The sequence below is a fragment of the Papilio xuthus genome, unplaced genomic scaffold, assembly GCF_000836235.2.
Source record: "Papilio xuthus unplaced genomic scaffold, Pxut_1.1 DF828037.1, whole genome shotgun sequence".
In the NCBI taxonomy this organism is placed as follows: Eukaryota; Metazoa; Arthropoda; class Insecta; order Lepidoptera; family Papilionidae; genus Papilio; species Papilio xuthus.
The window spans coordinates 1,493,536-1,508,300 of record NW_013530612.1 but is presented as its reverse complement, the minus strand read 5'-3'; the positions used below and the strand labels follow the sequence as shown (position 1 = coordinate 1,508,300).

Here is a 14,765-nt window from a genome sequence, read left to right as displayed (position 1 = left end):
TACCCAGACGCAATTATTGTTACCCCATCATAAATTCACAATATTATATTTACGGTCATAAATCGCAAGAAATTTAGAAATATAGTTAAACGCTACGTACCAACGGTGTCGTCGTCCGATGAGGCAGAGGTGAATCCTCCGTAGGATGATGATTGACCTCTGCATGGGTCACCAGCTCGGGAGCAGCCTGCGGGCGGGGATACAGGGTACAGTGACAGAGAGAGAGGAGCAGAGAGGTCAAGTTAACACAGAGTTAGACAACAGCGAAGGCGCGCGGACGTGCGGCATGACGCGTGGTGCGGGTATGACGGTGAGATAATTGTATCAATGTTTAATTCATTGAATATTTATAAAGAAACCGACAATCGTTCAAAGCCAGGTTAGAAATATTAATAAGAGCGCACGATGTATATCAACATATGATACAAAATGAACAAATATGACTTGATTACAGCGAGTAAGATTACAGACCTTATTATTTTATGTATGCAATTCAAAAAACAATTTCTAATGTAATTATGTAATCTTACTCAGCAATAAATGCAAAATAAAATGACAAAGCTAAAGCTATCATGATATCGCGTATATAAAAGGGTTTTGATGTTAGGCCAATTTAATAAGGCTCTTACTATTTGGTTGCAGTACAGTTTTGTCAGCTGAAAGAGAAACAAAACGATATTTTCTATGTGTGACATAAAAAAAATTCGCTACAAGCTTCTAAATATCATATATAATAACAAATTTATAATTTTAAATCAACCTAGTACTAGGTAGGGGTTATCATTGTTTTACTACCAAATACATGTTTATCAAGAAAACTCTGTCCTAAGTTAGAGCTAGTACATTCTAGAAAAAGCAGTGATTGAAACAATACACGCATAATAAAGTACTCTAATCAAAGTTTCCACACGTATTTGTAAAATCTGTGGTTTTTAAAACTACGACTAAATTATGAATAAGATAGATTAATCATTAACAACTTCTAGTGTAGTCGGCTCAAGCTTCTCTATTGGGAATTTATATGAGCTAAGGATCAAGAAAAATTAATTATTAGTCAACACTTACAGTGCTTCAAACTAAGTGAGATGTATATAGAGAGAAGTGGGGTGTGTAGGGGTGTGTGAGACTGACCTTGTCCCTCGTGGTGGCAAAGGCGGTAGCTGCGAGCGGCGGGGGAGAGCGGCGGTGGGGCGGCGTGCGCGGCGGGGAGCGCGTGGGGGAGCGCGCGCGCTGCGCCGCCGCACGCGCCTCCTCCGCGCTGTAGCCCTTCATCATCAGCGAGGCCTCCAGGTAGTGAGGTTGCTTGTCCCACTCCAGGGAAATCGCTGCACAAACGACGAACACACTGATTACCATCACATTCATTAACTGTCCAAATTAGAATGTTTCATTTTACATAAACTGCCAAATGCTGCTCGAATGTCTTACTTATAGATTTTGAGCTTGGGTGTAACTTTTTGGTGCTAAAAAGTAGTTTTGCAATTATATAGAAAAAAATCAATTGGTATTTTATGAAGCAAATTTCTATTAATATATCAAAACATATGAAATCCAAAGAATGAGACAAAGAAAATATATAATTTTATTTGCTTATCTGATGGACAACACAAAAGCAATAAGCATAGTGGAGGCATAGAACAGCGATATTGGAGGCTTTGTTATGCAATTTTACATACAATAAATGATTGTTTATTTGTTTAATATAATCTGCAATATATTATATAAAGCAAGCTCTGCAGTGAAAACGACCACCGAATTTGTTGTAATATAAGAATATGAAAATGAATGTTTCTTTTTAAATCTTGCTTTACTTACATAAAAACAAGTAAAAATAGATAAGAAAAAATATGAAAGACACATACAATGTTTTAAAGGATTCATAAGGAGATTGATTTGGTATGAATAGAAAGAAACAGGCTCGCAGAAATAAACGAGTAAAAAGGATTAAATGATTTCTCAACTATCTATAACAACCCTTTAACATAAAGGTTACAACAAATTGACTGACAGTCATGCTTTTGTAAAGAGAGTTACAGGTACTTTGAACATGCAATCACGCATATACACAAATTTATATACAATTGAAAACTGAAAGTATTTAAAAATAATCAGATATGGAATTTGCAAAAAGATTAATTAAAGAGTGAAATGTATGTAGAGGAGAAGGAAGCAAGGGGCGGGTATTAGTGGTGTTGTGGGCGGGGCTTGGTAGGCGTGTCGCGTCCGCGTGTACGTACCGTCTGAGCCGGGCGGCAGCGGCAGCAGCGGGTGCGCGGAGACGCTCGCGTTGAGCGCGGCGCGCGGCGGGCCCGGCCGCCACGCGCGGAACGACCCCGACCTGCGGCATCGGGCAGAGGATGGTGACTCGCACCAGCTTTTGGTTTCACGTATGACGAATGTGACACTTTTGTGGCTTCGCAACAAGGCACCGTTCTCGTGAACGCACCGTGTTACACTTCATGAGAATACGGTTTTATTTACGTAAAGCTTACTTAAATTTTATTTCTTTCAATAAAACGTAACAGAGGTATTTAAAAATTATACTCAACAAAGGATATAGCTTTATAATCATATCATGTCTAATAGAAATTAAAAAACGATTGAAAAGCGTCACAATGAACGAAAAACGAGCGTGGCGCTGTATGCAGAGACGTTTATTTAGAATGTAAAACATTGAAAGCGAATTCGGATCTTAACACGAGTACGCAAGATATGAAATTGAGTGCAGATATAAAATTGAGTTAAAGAACGAGCGCACCATCCTCCGTCCGATTGTAACGGCGCCGATGTCGGAACAGCGGGCGATACTCCGTAACCGTATCTCTCTTTAGAAGAAGCGAAAGTCTCAACGAATACAGCGCATGCTCGAGAACGCTAGTCACCAACGTTACAGCCGGAGAGTCGCGATGACACGTGCATGCCACCGCAACTGTCAACGTTGAGAGCTGCAGTGACGTCACATGTCACCTCAACAGTTCTATTGAAAGCCTCACGCTTACCGGGTGCTAGCAAACGTTTCGAGGGAAACTTGTCGCATGCAATGTCGCGTCGTCCCACATTTCGTACCACACAAAGTCAACAATATAAAACCAAAAGCTAGTGCCCCAGCCCATGCTAACTCACCTTTATATTATATTAAGCTCACTTATAATTATTCATTTATATTATTTATTATTTTTAAATCCCAACTACTGTCTTAATTATGGAAATATTTGTTTTCGTCTACATTAGCTAGCGTTCTATCTACGCGTAAAACATAGTACATAAGCTATATTTGCTTTACCCTGTCTGCTTTAGCGTGACATTATATGTAAACATGTAACAAATAAAAATTATTATATAAATATATTGGAACAAACACAGTCTTTGTTTACATATAATCTCAAGCTTAAATCCACAGTTTACAGTATGTAGCAGCTAAAGCTGTCGAGCTGTCTGAGGCATGCAGTGTAACATCCCCTTCCCTTCCTCACTACCCTGTGTCCCCTCCTCTGTGGTCACTCACCTCTGGAACGTCTGTCGCTTCACGTAATTGTCGCGCACAAACTCGACGATCTGCTTCTGCGTTTTACCGCTATATCTGTAATCAAACGAAGACCGATTGATATAAAATACAAAATTAGTTGGCCTCATTTAGTATTTAAGCTTTATATTTAAAGTGTACATAGTTACAGATACCGCTGTAATAATAGGATTGTAAGCACCAATTCGCACGTGCGTTTTTTAATCGCGCGTTAAAAAAGCATTCAAACAGATCAAACGAATTACTATCTGTTCAAACGGCAGCGCTTTTAAAACACGATATTTTTTTTATCGAGCTGTACTGCTTTTTAAGCAATGGAAAAATACAACAAGAGTAATTTTAAAGCGTACATCACTTGAAAACCGCCACCGTCTGGTATAAACGCGGCGTTTAAAAAAGCGCTCGTGAGAATGACGGCTAACGCATTATTTAATCGATATTTAACAGGTGAGTAATGACACCATAAAATGGTACAGGTGATGATGGCATATAGTCATGATGTCACCTGAAGGAGGATCCTCGCGACATGACACGCGGCTTGTGTCTGGGCGGGCGCGGCACGCTGGTGCAGCGGAAGAAGCCGTGGTTCTCAACACACTTCTTCCACAGATTCTTGCACTCGTTGCGACCCTCGAAGAAAAACTCCACCACATCGCGGTAGTGGCCCTGCTTAGCAACAAAACTGTTTAAGTACCACTGCTAATTAAATGATAATGGAATTTACTTAAAAGATTTTTTATTTTTAAGTACTATATTATAGGTAAAATAATCTTTATTCACGTCAGAAATTACGTATAGCTACTACCGAAACGATTGTAAAAACATATTGTTATCTCTACTATTCTCTTTGAAGAGATGGAGATAACATTATTATTTCATACAAATGTTTCGGCAGTGGAAACACGCATGTGTAATATGGTAGTCCGTATCAAATTTTGTTACGACAATTTTGTATATTTTTAAATTTCAAGGTTTTTTGTCCGTCTTGTGTTTAACTTACATAACCCTCTGGATGCAGCTTGATGAGAAACTTTTTCCTCTTGAATGATATCTTTCTTATCTTGGCCCAACTGAAGGTGTTGATCTTGGTGAAGTTCTGGAAGACTACGATGCCCATGTGCGCCACCGCCAGATTCAGTGGCACGCCCTCGTGGTCCTTCGCCGGATGCATCTTTATACCTGTGAAAAAAATAATCATAAATATGCAACTTGTCATATAAATATTTTATTATATTACTCTCTTCTTTCTATCGTTACATACCATAAAGTTCACATCTTCTAGCGGTTTCTAAAAGATTGAGATCCGCCTCCGCTGGGCTCTGGCCTCTACAAACAAAATATTAAAATGTTTTTAATTTAAATTAATTCAAACAAACAAGTAAAGATTTAACGGCCTATTACTAGAATTTAATAGCAACTGTCAGTTTTTTTTTACCGAACTTATTCAATCCCAAAATTAGATAAATAACTTCGAAATCCACTAGATTTTAACTAGGCTATAGATTCTTTCGTAATTTAGTATCCGTAAAGCGACAAAGTAGTGACGAACGAAGGTAGCTTACATGTGTTTCTTGTGGTTCTCCATGATACGTCGCTCGGAGTCTGGATCCTGTCCGGGGAAGAACTTGTATCCGCTGAGGTAAGTGTGGTCAGGATAGTCCTCCGGCACGAAGTCGCCGCACTCAGCTGCAACAACAAACCATACTTATATCTCGTCTCCAATGAATGCCTACATTATGTTTACAGAGAAATGTCAAGGCATACAAAATATTCAGAACAATCTAACTAATCTTATGTTATTAATATCATAAATGCGATTGTTTGTATGTATGGATGGATATGCTAAAAGATAATACCAGAATTGCTGAACAGATCTTGATGAAATTTGGTATAAATGTAGAGCAATCTAGAAGAACATATGGATTACATAATATACCGAAGAAATGTACGGTTTCCTTGTGATACTTTTGGATGTACGTATTTACGCGATAACATACAAAGGTGCATGCACATATCTAATTGAAATTTGCACCGGTAACATAGTCTCAAAGTCGCCGGCAAAAGCTAGTCCCAGTAGAAAATTATATTAAATAAAAAAGTGAATTCATAGTATCGTATTAATACAATAAAACAATATATTAATATGGAATATGCGGTGAGACCGGCCGCCGCAATCCTCTGTGCATACATACGAGAGTGAGGCTGCCTTTCATACCTTCGTAAATATATTATAAGTAATGTAAAATCTCGTCTAGCAAACAAATTATGCGCTTAATTTCATTTTGTTTACCATAAATTACATGTAATATGAATATATGCACATAAATAAATTTTAAAAACATTGAATTAATTTAACATATCATTGGTATGAAAAAATCGACAGTTATTGATGGCAAAAATCAAACTTTGTAATAAATACAAATGGGTCTCGTGTTGTGTTCTGTTTTGACATTTAAGTGTATGGAAAATAACCGCGTATAAAGTAAGGCAGACCTGTTTATTGTATGAAAGGAAGCATATAGATAACTTAAACTCCGATACTTTTTTTGTATAATAAAAAGGAAATAAGAAAACCATTACAAAAGACACTACTATATACAGTATGTTTAGTTTGATCATATCTTAAAATAAAAGTATGTTCAAATTACAAATGAAAATTAACAGTGAATTATTAAAGAAAAGCTACTGCTTTTGATAATGATGCTCATAGCTACTATTGATACTTCAATAGTAGCTATGAGCATCATTAACCTGCCATTTCCTAACGGAGGGTCGGCACAGAATGTGCTACATTTCCATACGTCTCTATCAGCCATCATATCTGAATTGACTTTTCTTACAAATATCCTGGTTCATAATCCATCCATTCGTTTTTCAGTAGCCATAAGGCACTAGAAAGTATGGAAGATAAGAGGTAAGGGGTGGAACTAGAAACCAGTGGATTGCCTGTCCGATAGTGTTCGTGTACCGACCTTGTACGATATAGCTCGCCATTAGTGCTGCTGTATTCTCATTGCACTGTATCTCTCCGGCGGCGAGGTCTCGCTTCACTTGCAGACAGAAGAGATATCTTGTGAACTCCTCCTCGAGCCGCGCTGGATCCGGCGTGTAGAACTTGACGCAGAAACGTAGCGTCGGCTCCAACAGGGATAGTCCCACTTGTCGGCACATCGCCTTCTCCACGTCCAACCAGTACTGCAACAGCAGAACTATCATATAGTATAGCCCAAATTCAATTGTACTGTAACCACGATTAATCTGATAAGACTTTCAAGCCAATAAAGCAAACGAACAATCTATATATATAAAAGAAAGTCGTATTAGTTACACTATTTATAACTCAAGAACGGCTTTACCGATATGGCTGAAAATTGTTGATGAGGTAGCTTGGAGCATGGAGACGGACATAAGATACTATTTACTCATATTTTTTTCCGAATTCATGCCTTGCCTTGAAGAGCTGCTTTTTATTTAACTTACTAATATTATAAATGCGAATGTTTAGATGTATGTGATGTGGATGGATGTATGTTATTTTTTATATGTCCACGCGGACGGATTCGCGAGCGACAGCTAGTTTGATATGTTTGATAGTACATGCTTTTGTTTGAAGCTGCTGTCTATATACAAATAATTATGCCTTTTTAATATAAATATACGTATTAAAATCTCCCGTACGCTGCTACAAATTTATAGGTTACGTGATTTAATTAATACGCTTCGTATATCGAGGGTTTCTACTTACTCCGCTCTAATAGTTAGGCTAAATTAATATCGAAAGTTTGGTATGGGTTATAACATACCTTGGTGCCGCTGCAGTCCTGGTACTCCAGACCAAAATAGTCGGCTTCTAGTAGATGTAGCTGTCGACACACCTGATCGAACAGCACTCTGCCTAGTGCTTTTGACTGCAACAAACAAACATAAAATGCTACAACCATTGTTTAAAGCGAAAAATTTCAAACAATATCTATCATTAATGAATGTGGAATACATAAATAAAGTAACGACATGTCTGAGATCATTCAAGGTATGGCAAAACAAATTATATTCTTTTAGAATCTACTATTCGCTTTCTCTGTCTAAAGGGAATTGAACTTACAAAATGTAATTTAAAATAGGTCAAACAACGTACAGCAATATATAGATAGAAAGAGCTTCATCTTGGAAAATTGGCGCTGAGGGCGGCAACTAATGGATTGGCGTTCGCAATTTTATACAAGTGCTTTCTATTCATACAAGATCGGCTCGTTTGCAAGACCTACATTCACATACATGGCATCTCTCAGTTCTTTTTAGGTCCACATTGAATAAAATCTTTTTTATTAGTTACATACTTTCTAAAATTACACATTAAATAAAAAGAGCAAACACTCTAAATTACCATTTGACTTCATTTCCCAAAATTATCTTTAACACGTTCGATGTCTTAAAGATTTGCACGTACTAAAGTGACCGTGTTAATGCTACTGAACGTGTTAATATGCGATATCAAAAAGCATCTTTATTTTTTAAGTAACGACACTCTATTCACGGACCTCGTTCACATAGAGACCTTCGACAAAGGAGTGGCACTTAAGATCTTTCGGGAAATAAGATCGATAACACTTTGACGCCGAAATTGCATGACGTAGTCAGCTCAGATTGTCATCACTCGAAAATCTTAACGGATAATTAAATAAACAAACACTTAAATCATTTACTTTATTGATCCAAAAAAAGTCAGTCAGATATGTTTTATTAAAAACGTGTTCTAACCCTTTGATCGCTTTCGGAAACCTATGCATTATCTTATTTCAATGCTTATGATTTTTTATAATGTCTAATATCAGCGTGCACTAATAGGGTTAAAATGTTTTTGAAGATAAAATGAAAATGGTACACACAGCACTGTCTAAGTTCTTTATAATAAGCGCATCACGTCTACTTAAATAGTTGTTTCAGTTGTCCTCCTTAGTACAGATATTTCACACTAAATCTATACTAAAGGGCACCCTGTCTATGAGCGGCAGTTACTACCGTCTAAATAATTAAAAGACAAAGGTGTGACTTAAGCTTTCCACCACGTCAAACAAATTCTCATATTCCACAATTACATTCAGTTTAATGATTATGCGAGCAAAATAATTAAAGGACCGCCCGACGCGCGTCGTGCCCTAGTTATAAAAGCTTTTGGAATAAAAATTTCCGGCAAGGAAACATTGAAGGCACAGTGAAGGCTCTTTTACCACTTCACAGTTCACGCCCCAGTTTTCATAGAGTTTACGTTAAAAATCTACGAAGTATTACACTAAAAGGGAAGACGAATTTGAAATGATTACTCTACAATACTATTATAAGAGTAACCTTTTTATAATGAAAAGTCACAAATTAATAAAGTTATAACATCCATGAATCTGTCGTCGGCAAACTAAATGGAAAGAAAAAATAGGAATGGATTTGCATAAACATATTTTTGATTCATTAAAAAAATATTTAATTTTAATTTCTCTCCAAAGTAGAGTCGGCCAAAAAACATTAAGGTTTTTAAAACCTTGTGCACCGACCCGACGTGAATGGGATAAGGCTAGCCTTATCTCCCTGGGGAGATGAAGATTGCATAAAGGTATGATAATTATTTAACTTGGATATATTAACCTTTGCAGGTGAAAAACTAATGTAAGGTCTATCGTACTTATATTTAACGGAATATAAACTACAAAAACATTGCAAAATAATCAATGCGTGAACCTCTTTTAACTTTGATACTATCGCCGTCTTCCTACATGCACTATACGATAAATAGTTATTTTGTTACGTATTAGCATTAGTTATGCGCTCGTATCAAGATATTTTATAAACATAAAGTTACATATATTATTGATACATTCCAACACGTATTCATTCACCAGTTTGCCTACATACTTGCAATACATGAAATGGAATACCAATGCCTCAAACTGTGGGTTTCCATTGTAGAGACATTTGAAAAGAGTAGGTTGTCTTTCTCATTTTATCAGAAACAAATGAGATAACAATATGTTTTCTTAATAAAGTATCAACAGTGGAAACCCTGGGTTAAATGGAAAATAATTCAAAGGTTTGTCTAACATATTCTACAAATCCGATGCTTGCACAATTATTGGAGTATGTAAGAAACTAAGAAATATTATTCAAAATACTAATTGTTGTTCAGAACTTAGCAAGTCACATTGAAAATTCCCAAAGTTCAGATTGTTACGTACACTACGATCAAAGTTAAACTGGGCCAAACATAAATACATCATAAGAAAAATATGGACGGAGAAAAACGTGGGAAATAAATAACAATAGCCGAACAGATATGAATAACTTGAATTAATTTACATATACATTAGCGGATTTGTTTCATTGTATTAGAAGTTTTAAAACAGAATGCAAAATGTATTGCAAAGAAATTAATCAAAGCAAAAAGGTGCATAAACGAACATTTAAATATGGACGATTGTCCATAATGAAGATACAAGCATAAAAATCCATTTTTACTCACACCACATTACATTAATTGGTTATATCATATTGAAAATATTGTCATCTCATAACCAGTGAAATATTAGAACAGCAATGTAAATCGATTATACAGATATGACTGCTAGATAACAGCAATACCGCATAGCAATCCACACTATCTATAAACAGAACATACAACTTATATAATATTCGAGCCTTTACATAACTGCTAGACATCCGGAATATAAGTGAATGTAATCTAAGAATCGATAAGGTCTACGGCTGTCCAATCGGGAGTTGAACCGATTAGTGCGCTTCCTCTTTAGGAAGCATTAGTGTCGTGACCCCGGACGAACGCGTACACGTTAACTGTCATCACCATGTATAAACACTATGTACTAGCGGTCGCCCGCGACTGAGTCCGCGCGGATTTAAACAAAATATTATAAGTAGACCATGTTCTATATTATGGCAAATTTAATTGAAATCTGTTCGGCCATTGGTGATACCTCCAAACAAACATCCATCCACCTAAACATTCGCATTTATAATATTAGTAAGAAGTAATATAACAACGTAACGTTTTATTCATACTGACTTAGGTTTTTTGTTTCGGAATAATTTAGAAGGTTATTTGTTTCTTAAAAATAATCATACCATGGGTTTTCATTGCTTAAATCATGGAAACAAACCATAATAATCATCGGTTTCTTTTTCAAAGACAAGAGTGTTGACAATATTTTTCGTACGACTGTTAAAGTTAAAAACCTCTGTTGCTACTTTATATCAGACCAGCTTACTCCGATGTATTAAAACTACCGACTTTGTATTACCTTAGAAAAGAACATGTTAGTATACACGTTCTTTGTCTTATATCACCTAATCACAACATAGACATGTGGCGAGGGGAACCTGCCTGCAGTATAAATAAAAACATTACGTAGAAATTGGTGCCGCGCTGACTCTACAACAGCAACAGAACAACATCGTATTGGAAAAATATAATCAAATGTTTAAAGGACGTTACAATAGTTTTATTTTGTTTATTCTTTATTGAGACGATTTGATTACGTAATAAAATGCAGAGAGAAATTGATGGAAAGATTTTGCGACCGATAGTTTATGGTGCGAATATTGTTTGTTTTGCAGATATGAAAGAAGTATACGTATTTATTGCTTTACTCGATATTACTTTATTGATTTTCAAAACTTATTAATAGACAGAACAATTTTATTGAATAATGTAATCAGTATTACTGATGTTACCTCGATGTCATCAGAAAAGATTCACATCATCATCATCAGAAAAACATCGGTTTAAAACAAATAATTCCTTTCCTAATGTGTTTTATCACCTTAACTGATGTTAATGCTATGCGTGCATATACAATATAAAAACTAGGTCATTTCTACGTCCCAACATAAGAGCAAAACATAAAACCTTTTTGCGTTATACTCTTCGACATAAAAATGACAATAATGCAGACGGAAAGTAGGAACGTTGAAGTGAGGCGTGCCTCGTGTTCGGGGCTCGTTTGAAAGCACTCCGCAGGAATACGACACGCAGCTCGGAACACAAAGCTGCATTCAGCTGTCGAGGGTAAGCTTTGTTGTTACCAGCTCGATGCCAACAGGAATTAACGCAAAACAGATGCCTATTTAGAAGAAAAAAAAGTTATACCAAAGAGAGAACTAGAACCTTTTAAATATTTGTACCTTGCATATAGTTTCGAAATTTGTATATTCAATTAGCATATATTATTACTAGCTGTCGCCCGAGACACCGTCCGCGCGGAATTAGAAAAAACACTTAGATAGCTCTACATCTATGCCAAAAGTTAACGAGATCCATGGAACCGTGGCCATAGTTATCTTGTAACACACATCCATCCATCCAAACATTCGCATTCATAATATTAGTAAGATAACATGAAAATATCTGCCGTTTCATTATGCTCATAATATTAGCATATTAGAACCTATTAATACTTATTCGGCATAACATTAAATCTGAGAAAGTCTACATACTAGAGTATTAAACTCTACATTAATATCTCGAGAGGGCGCCGGTATTACAGTAACGAAATCTATAGTAAACTCCAACAATGGCGGCCTAGGAGAGCTCCGGCCTCTTCGCTAGTAAGCCTCGTTACCCTCTGTTCATCCGTCGCGTTAACGACTTTTCCGGAAGGAACTCCGACAGTCAGATTGTTTCCATTACTTCGCGCCTTCAAAAGAAAACAAGTACTTCTTAAACAAACACAATTCTGTTTGTAGCATTCTGCTTGAATTTTTACTCCCTTGTGTACACGCTTATAAAAAATATATTGGCAGTCGTTGATCTAAAGAATAAGTATTTCTATGAAACTTTACTAATCTTATAATACTCATATTAGAAATGCGAATGTTTGGATGTTTGTTAGAAGGTATCTCTATAACGGCTGCATGGAACTTGCTAAAATTTGGCATAGATGTAGAAAATAGTTTGGAAGAACACATAGGGTACTAATAAGTTTGATTTTTTTAGTTACGCGTGGACGGAGTCGTGGGCGACAACTAGTATTTTATAAAGTGTTAAAGTCATGGTTCGTCGAATTTAAGATACGTCATTACTATAAATTTGTCCTCGTTGACATAAATAAGCGTTAACGATGTCATCCTCGCCGACGAGCGCGAGGCAGAGGGGTCCGCCAGTCTGAAACAAGGACACCTACAACGCCCCTTGACAACGGAAACCGTAACATTGATCACCCCGATATGTATAGAAGTGGCAAGTCATTACATTTAATAAATCACTCTAAATAATTCCTATACCTTTAAAGTACATTAATTACAAACCTTAATAAAAACAACTTCAACCAACAAGGCATTATATTTATTCTATTGTCTTCGCTATTTCTATGATTCCACCGTTTCGGCTTGCGTGTAGTATAAAACCCGATATTTTATGTACTACCATATCAGTGTACAGATCAAGCGTAAATTAAAAAAAATCTTGGTTTAATGACAAAAAGTAAGTATACTAGAATTTTCACACACATATATCCCTAATTTGGACAGAATCTTATCCAATAAAAAGATCGCATTTTAGGCATCCGAGCGAAGCCGAGGTGAGTCGATAGTATAAAGGCTACATAAGATAAATGTCTCGTAAATTCACGCCTATAGTCATCAATCAACATAATACCACATGAAGAAATCATTTTAATATCAAGAAAGTTACATGGTTGTCGCCTTTATTTGCAGCCTTATTAAAATTGCATTAAGCATATTCACAAGAACATATTCGTGAGTACGCTGGAAAAAGCACGTTGCTCAGAATGCAAAATGAGCGCCACTCAATAGTAGATACCTCGTCTTATTGGCATACATATATACATCTGAAGTAACTCTGCGTTTCGTCTGATGAATGAGAGTTGAGATAATTTTAGTCTTTTTACGATTTCCGACCTTTTATTTTAAATAAAGGATAGAAAGGGGAAGTGAATCTGTTGGAGGAGGTGACTCGTACGAAGGGAAAATATTTTCTTTCTGTGCTTCACCTCCTCCGTCGCTTAAACGAAGCCAACGCATCTGCATTTCGTAGGTTCGCCATTTCAGCGAATTCAGATGACCTATTGCTCGTTTGCTACCTTAATAAATAAAACTAAAACTTATCCATTGGAATAAATTGGGTCAATCTCACAAACTATTCCTGCGACTCAGACTTTGTTCATAGGCAGCCTTTAGAATTTCTGGAATGCGGGAGCTTTTGGATTATTCCGACGTGTAACGAAAGCAGACGGAATTCAAGGCATTTCGTTTAATAATTTAGTAAGCGTATTTCATGATGTAACTCATACAACTTTAACGTAAATGACGCCTCAACGGTGAATGACTTTTGAGGAAATTCACGAATACTCACGTCCCGTGAAATTTACCTGCCTTTACATTATATTAAAGCATATTGTTGCCTCTGTTCTTTCAAAGCGAATGAAAGGGATGACAATATGTTTTCATACAAGCTGGCTGTTTTATGCAAACGCAAAATCAGCAGTGCGAAAAAAAATTTACTTATTATTTACACTCCCCAATCTCAAAATCCTGAATCGATGTTGATGAGATTAAAATGGCTGTTAGGTAAAGCTAAGTTATATGAACTAAGCCATTCTTTGACCTACATTCATTTTAGTTCCATTTCATTTAACTATCAGACTAAGAAATTTAAAATAGCTATTCAATTAGTTTTATAAATGATAAGAATTTTATTGCAATCCATGATCAAGTAGAAAGTACCACTTAGTAATATTTAAGAAATAAATGCCTTTTCAAATTTCGCTTGCAATAACCCAAAATGCGTTCAAATGAAAAGACTGACGAGGGTAATTCATTCGAGACTCTTGATGTACGAATAACGAAGCAGCCCGTAGCTAGTAAAAATATTGCGCACCGTATTTATAGTAACATTAACATATTCATCTTAATCTATATCTATGTTATTAGAGGATTGTTTGACCCAAAATTTGGTGACAATTGAACATTGAGTAAATATAAAAATTATGCGAGGAGAGAATTTCCGTCAATAAGTAAGTTTAGTTGGAGAAGCCTATATCAGTGATTTAGTATTACATACGCTAGTACACTATTCCTGTCCAAAGCTCTGCAGGTATTAGATAGAGTTTTGTTTGACCCAAAATTTGGTGACAATTGAACATTGAGTAAATATAAAAATTATGCGAGGAGAGAATTTTCGTCCATAAGTAAGTTTAGTTGGAGAAGCCTATATCAGTGATTT

The 14,765-nt window shown here is 36.2% G+C and overlaps 1 protein-coding gene across 1 annotated transcript in view; it reads right to left on the bottom strand.

Annotated features, from left to right (window-relative positions):
• Cdep (Chondrocyte-derived ezrin-like domain containing protein) overlaps positions 1 to 14,765 on the bottom strand; it is a 35,470-nt gene that overhangs the window by 11,426 nt on the left and 9,279 nt on the right. The window contains exons 4-12 of the mRNA XM_013307838.1: positions 7,327 to 7,431; positions 6,496 to 6,718; positions 5,086 to 5,209; positions 4,785 to 4,849; positions 4,524 to 4,702; positions 4,029 to 4,189; positions 3,506 to 3,580; positions 1,132 to 1,325; positions 646 to 656 (exon numbers count right to left, since the gene is read on the bottom strand). Of these exons, the coding sequence (XP_013163292.1) occupies positions 646 to 656; positions 1,132 to 1,325; positions 3,506 to 3,580; positions 4,029 to 4,189; positions 4,524 to 4,702; positions 4,785 to 4,849; positions 5,086 to 5,209; positions 6,496 to 6,718; positions 7,327 to 7,431 (1,137 nt within the window). The remainder of the gene's footprint in view (positions 1 to 645; positions 657 to 1,131; positions 1,326 to 3,505; positions 3,581 to 4,028; positions 4,190 to 4,523; positions 4,703 to 4,784; positions 4,850 to 5,085; positions 5,210 to 6,495; positions 6,719 to 7,326; positions 7,432 to 14,765) is intronic.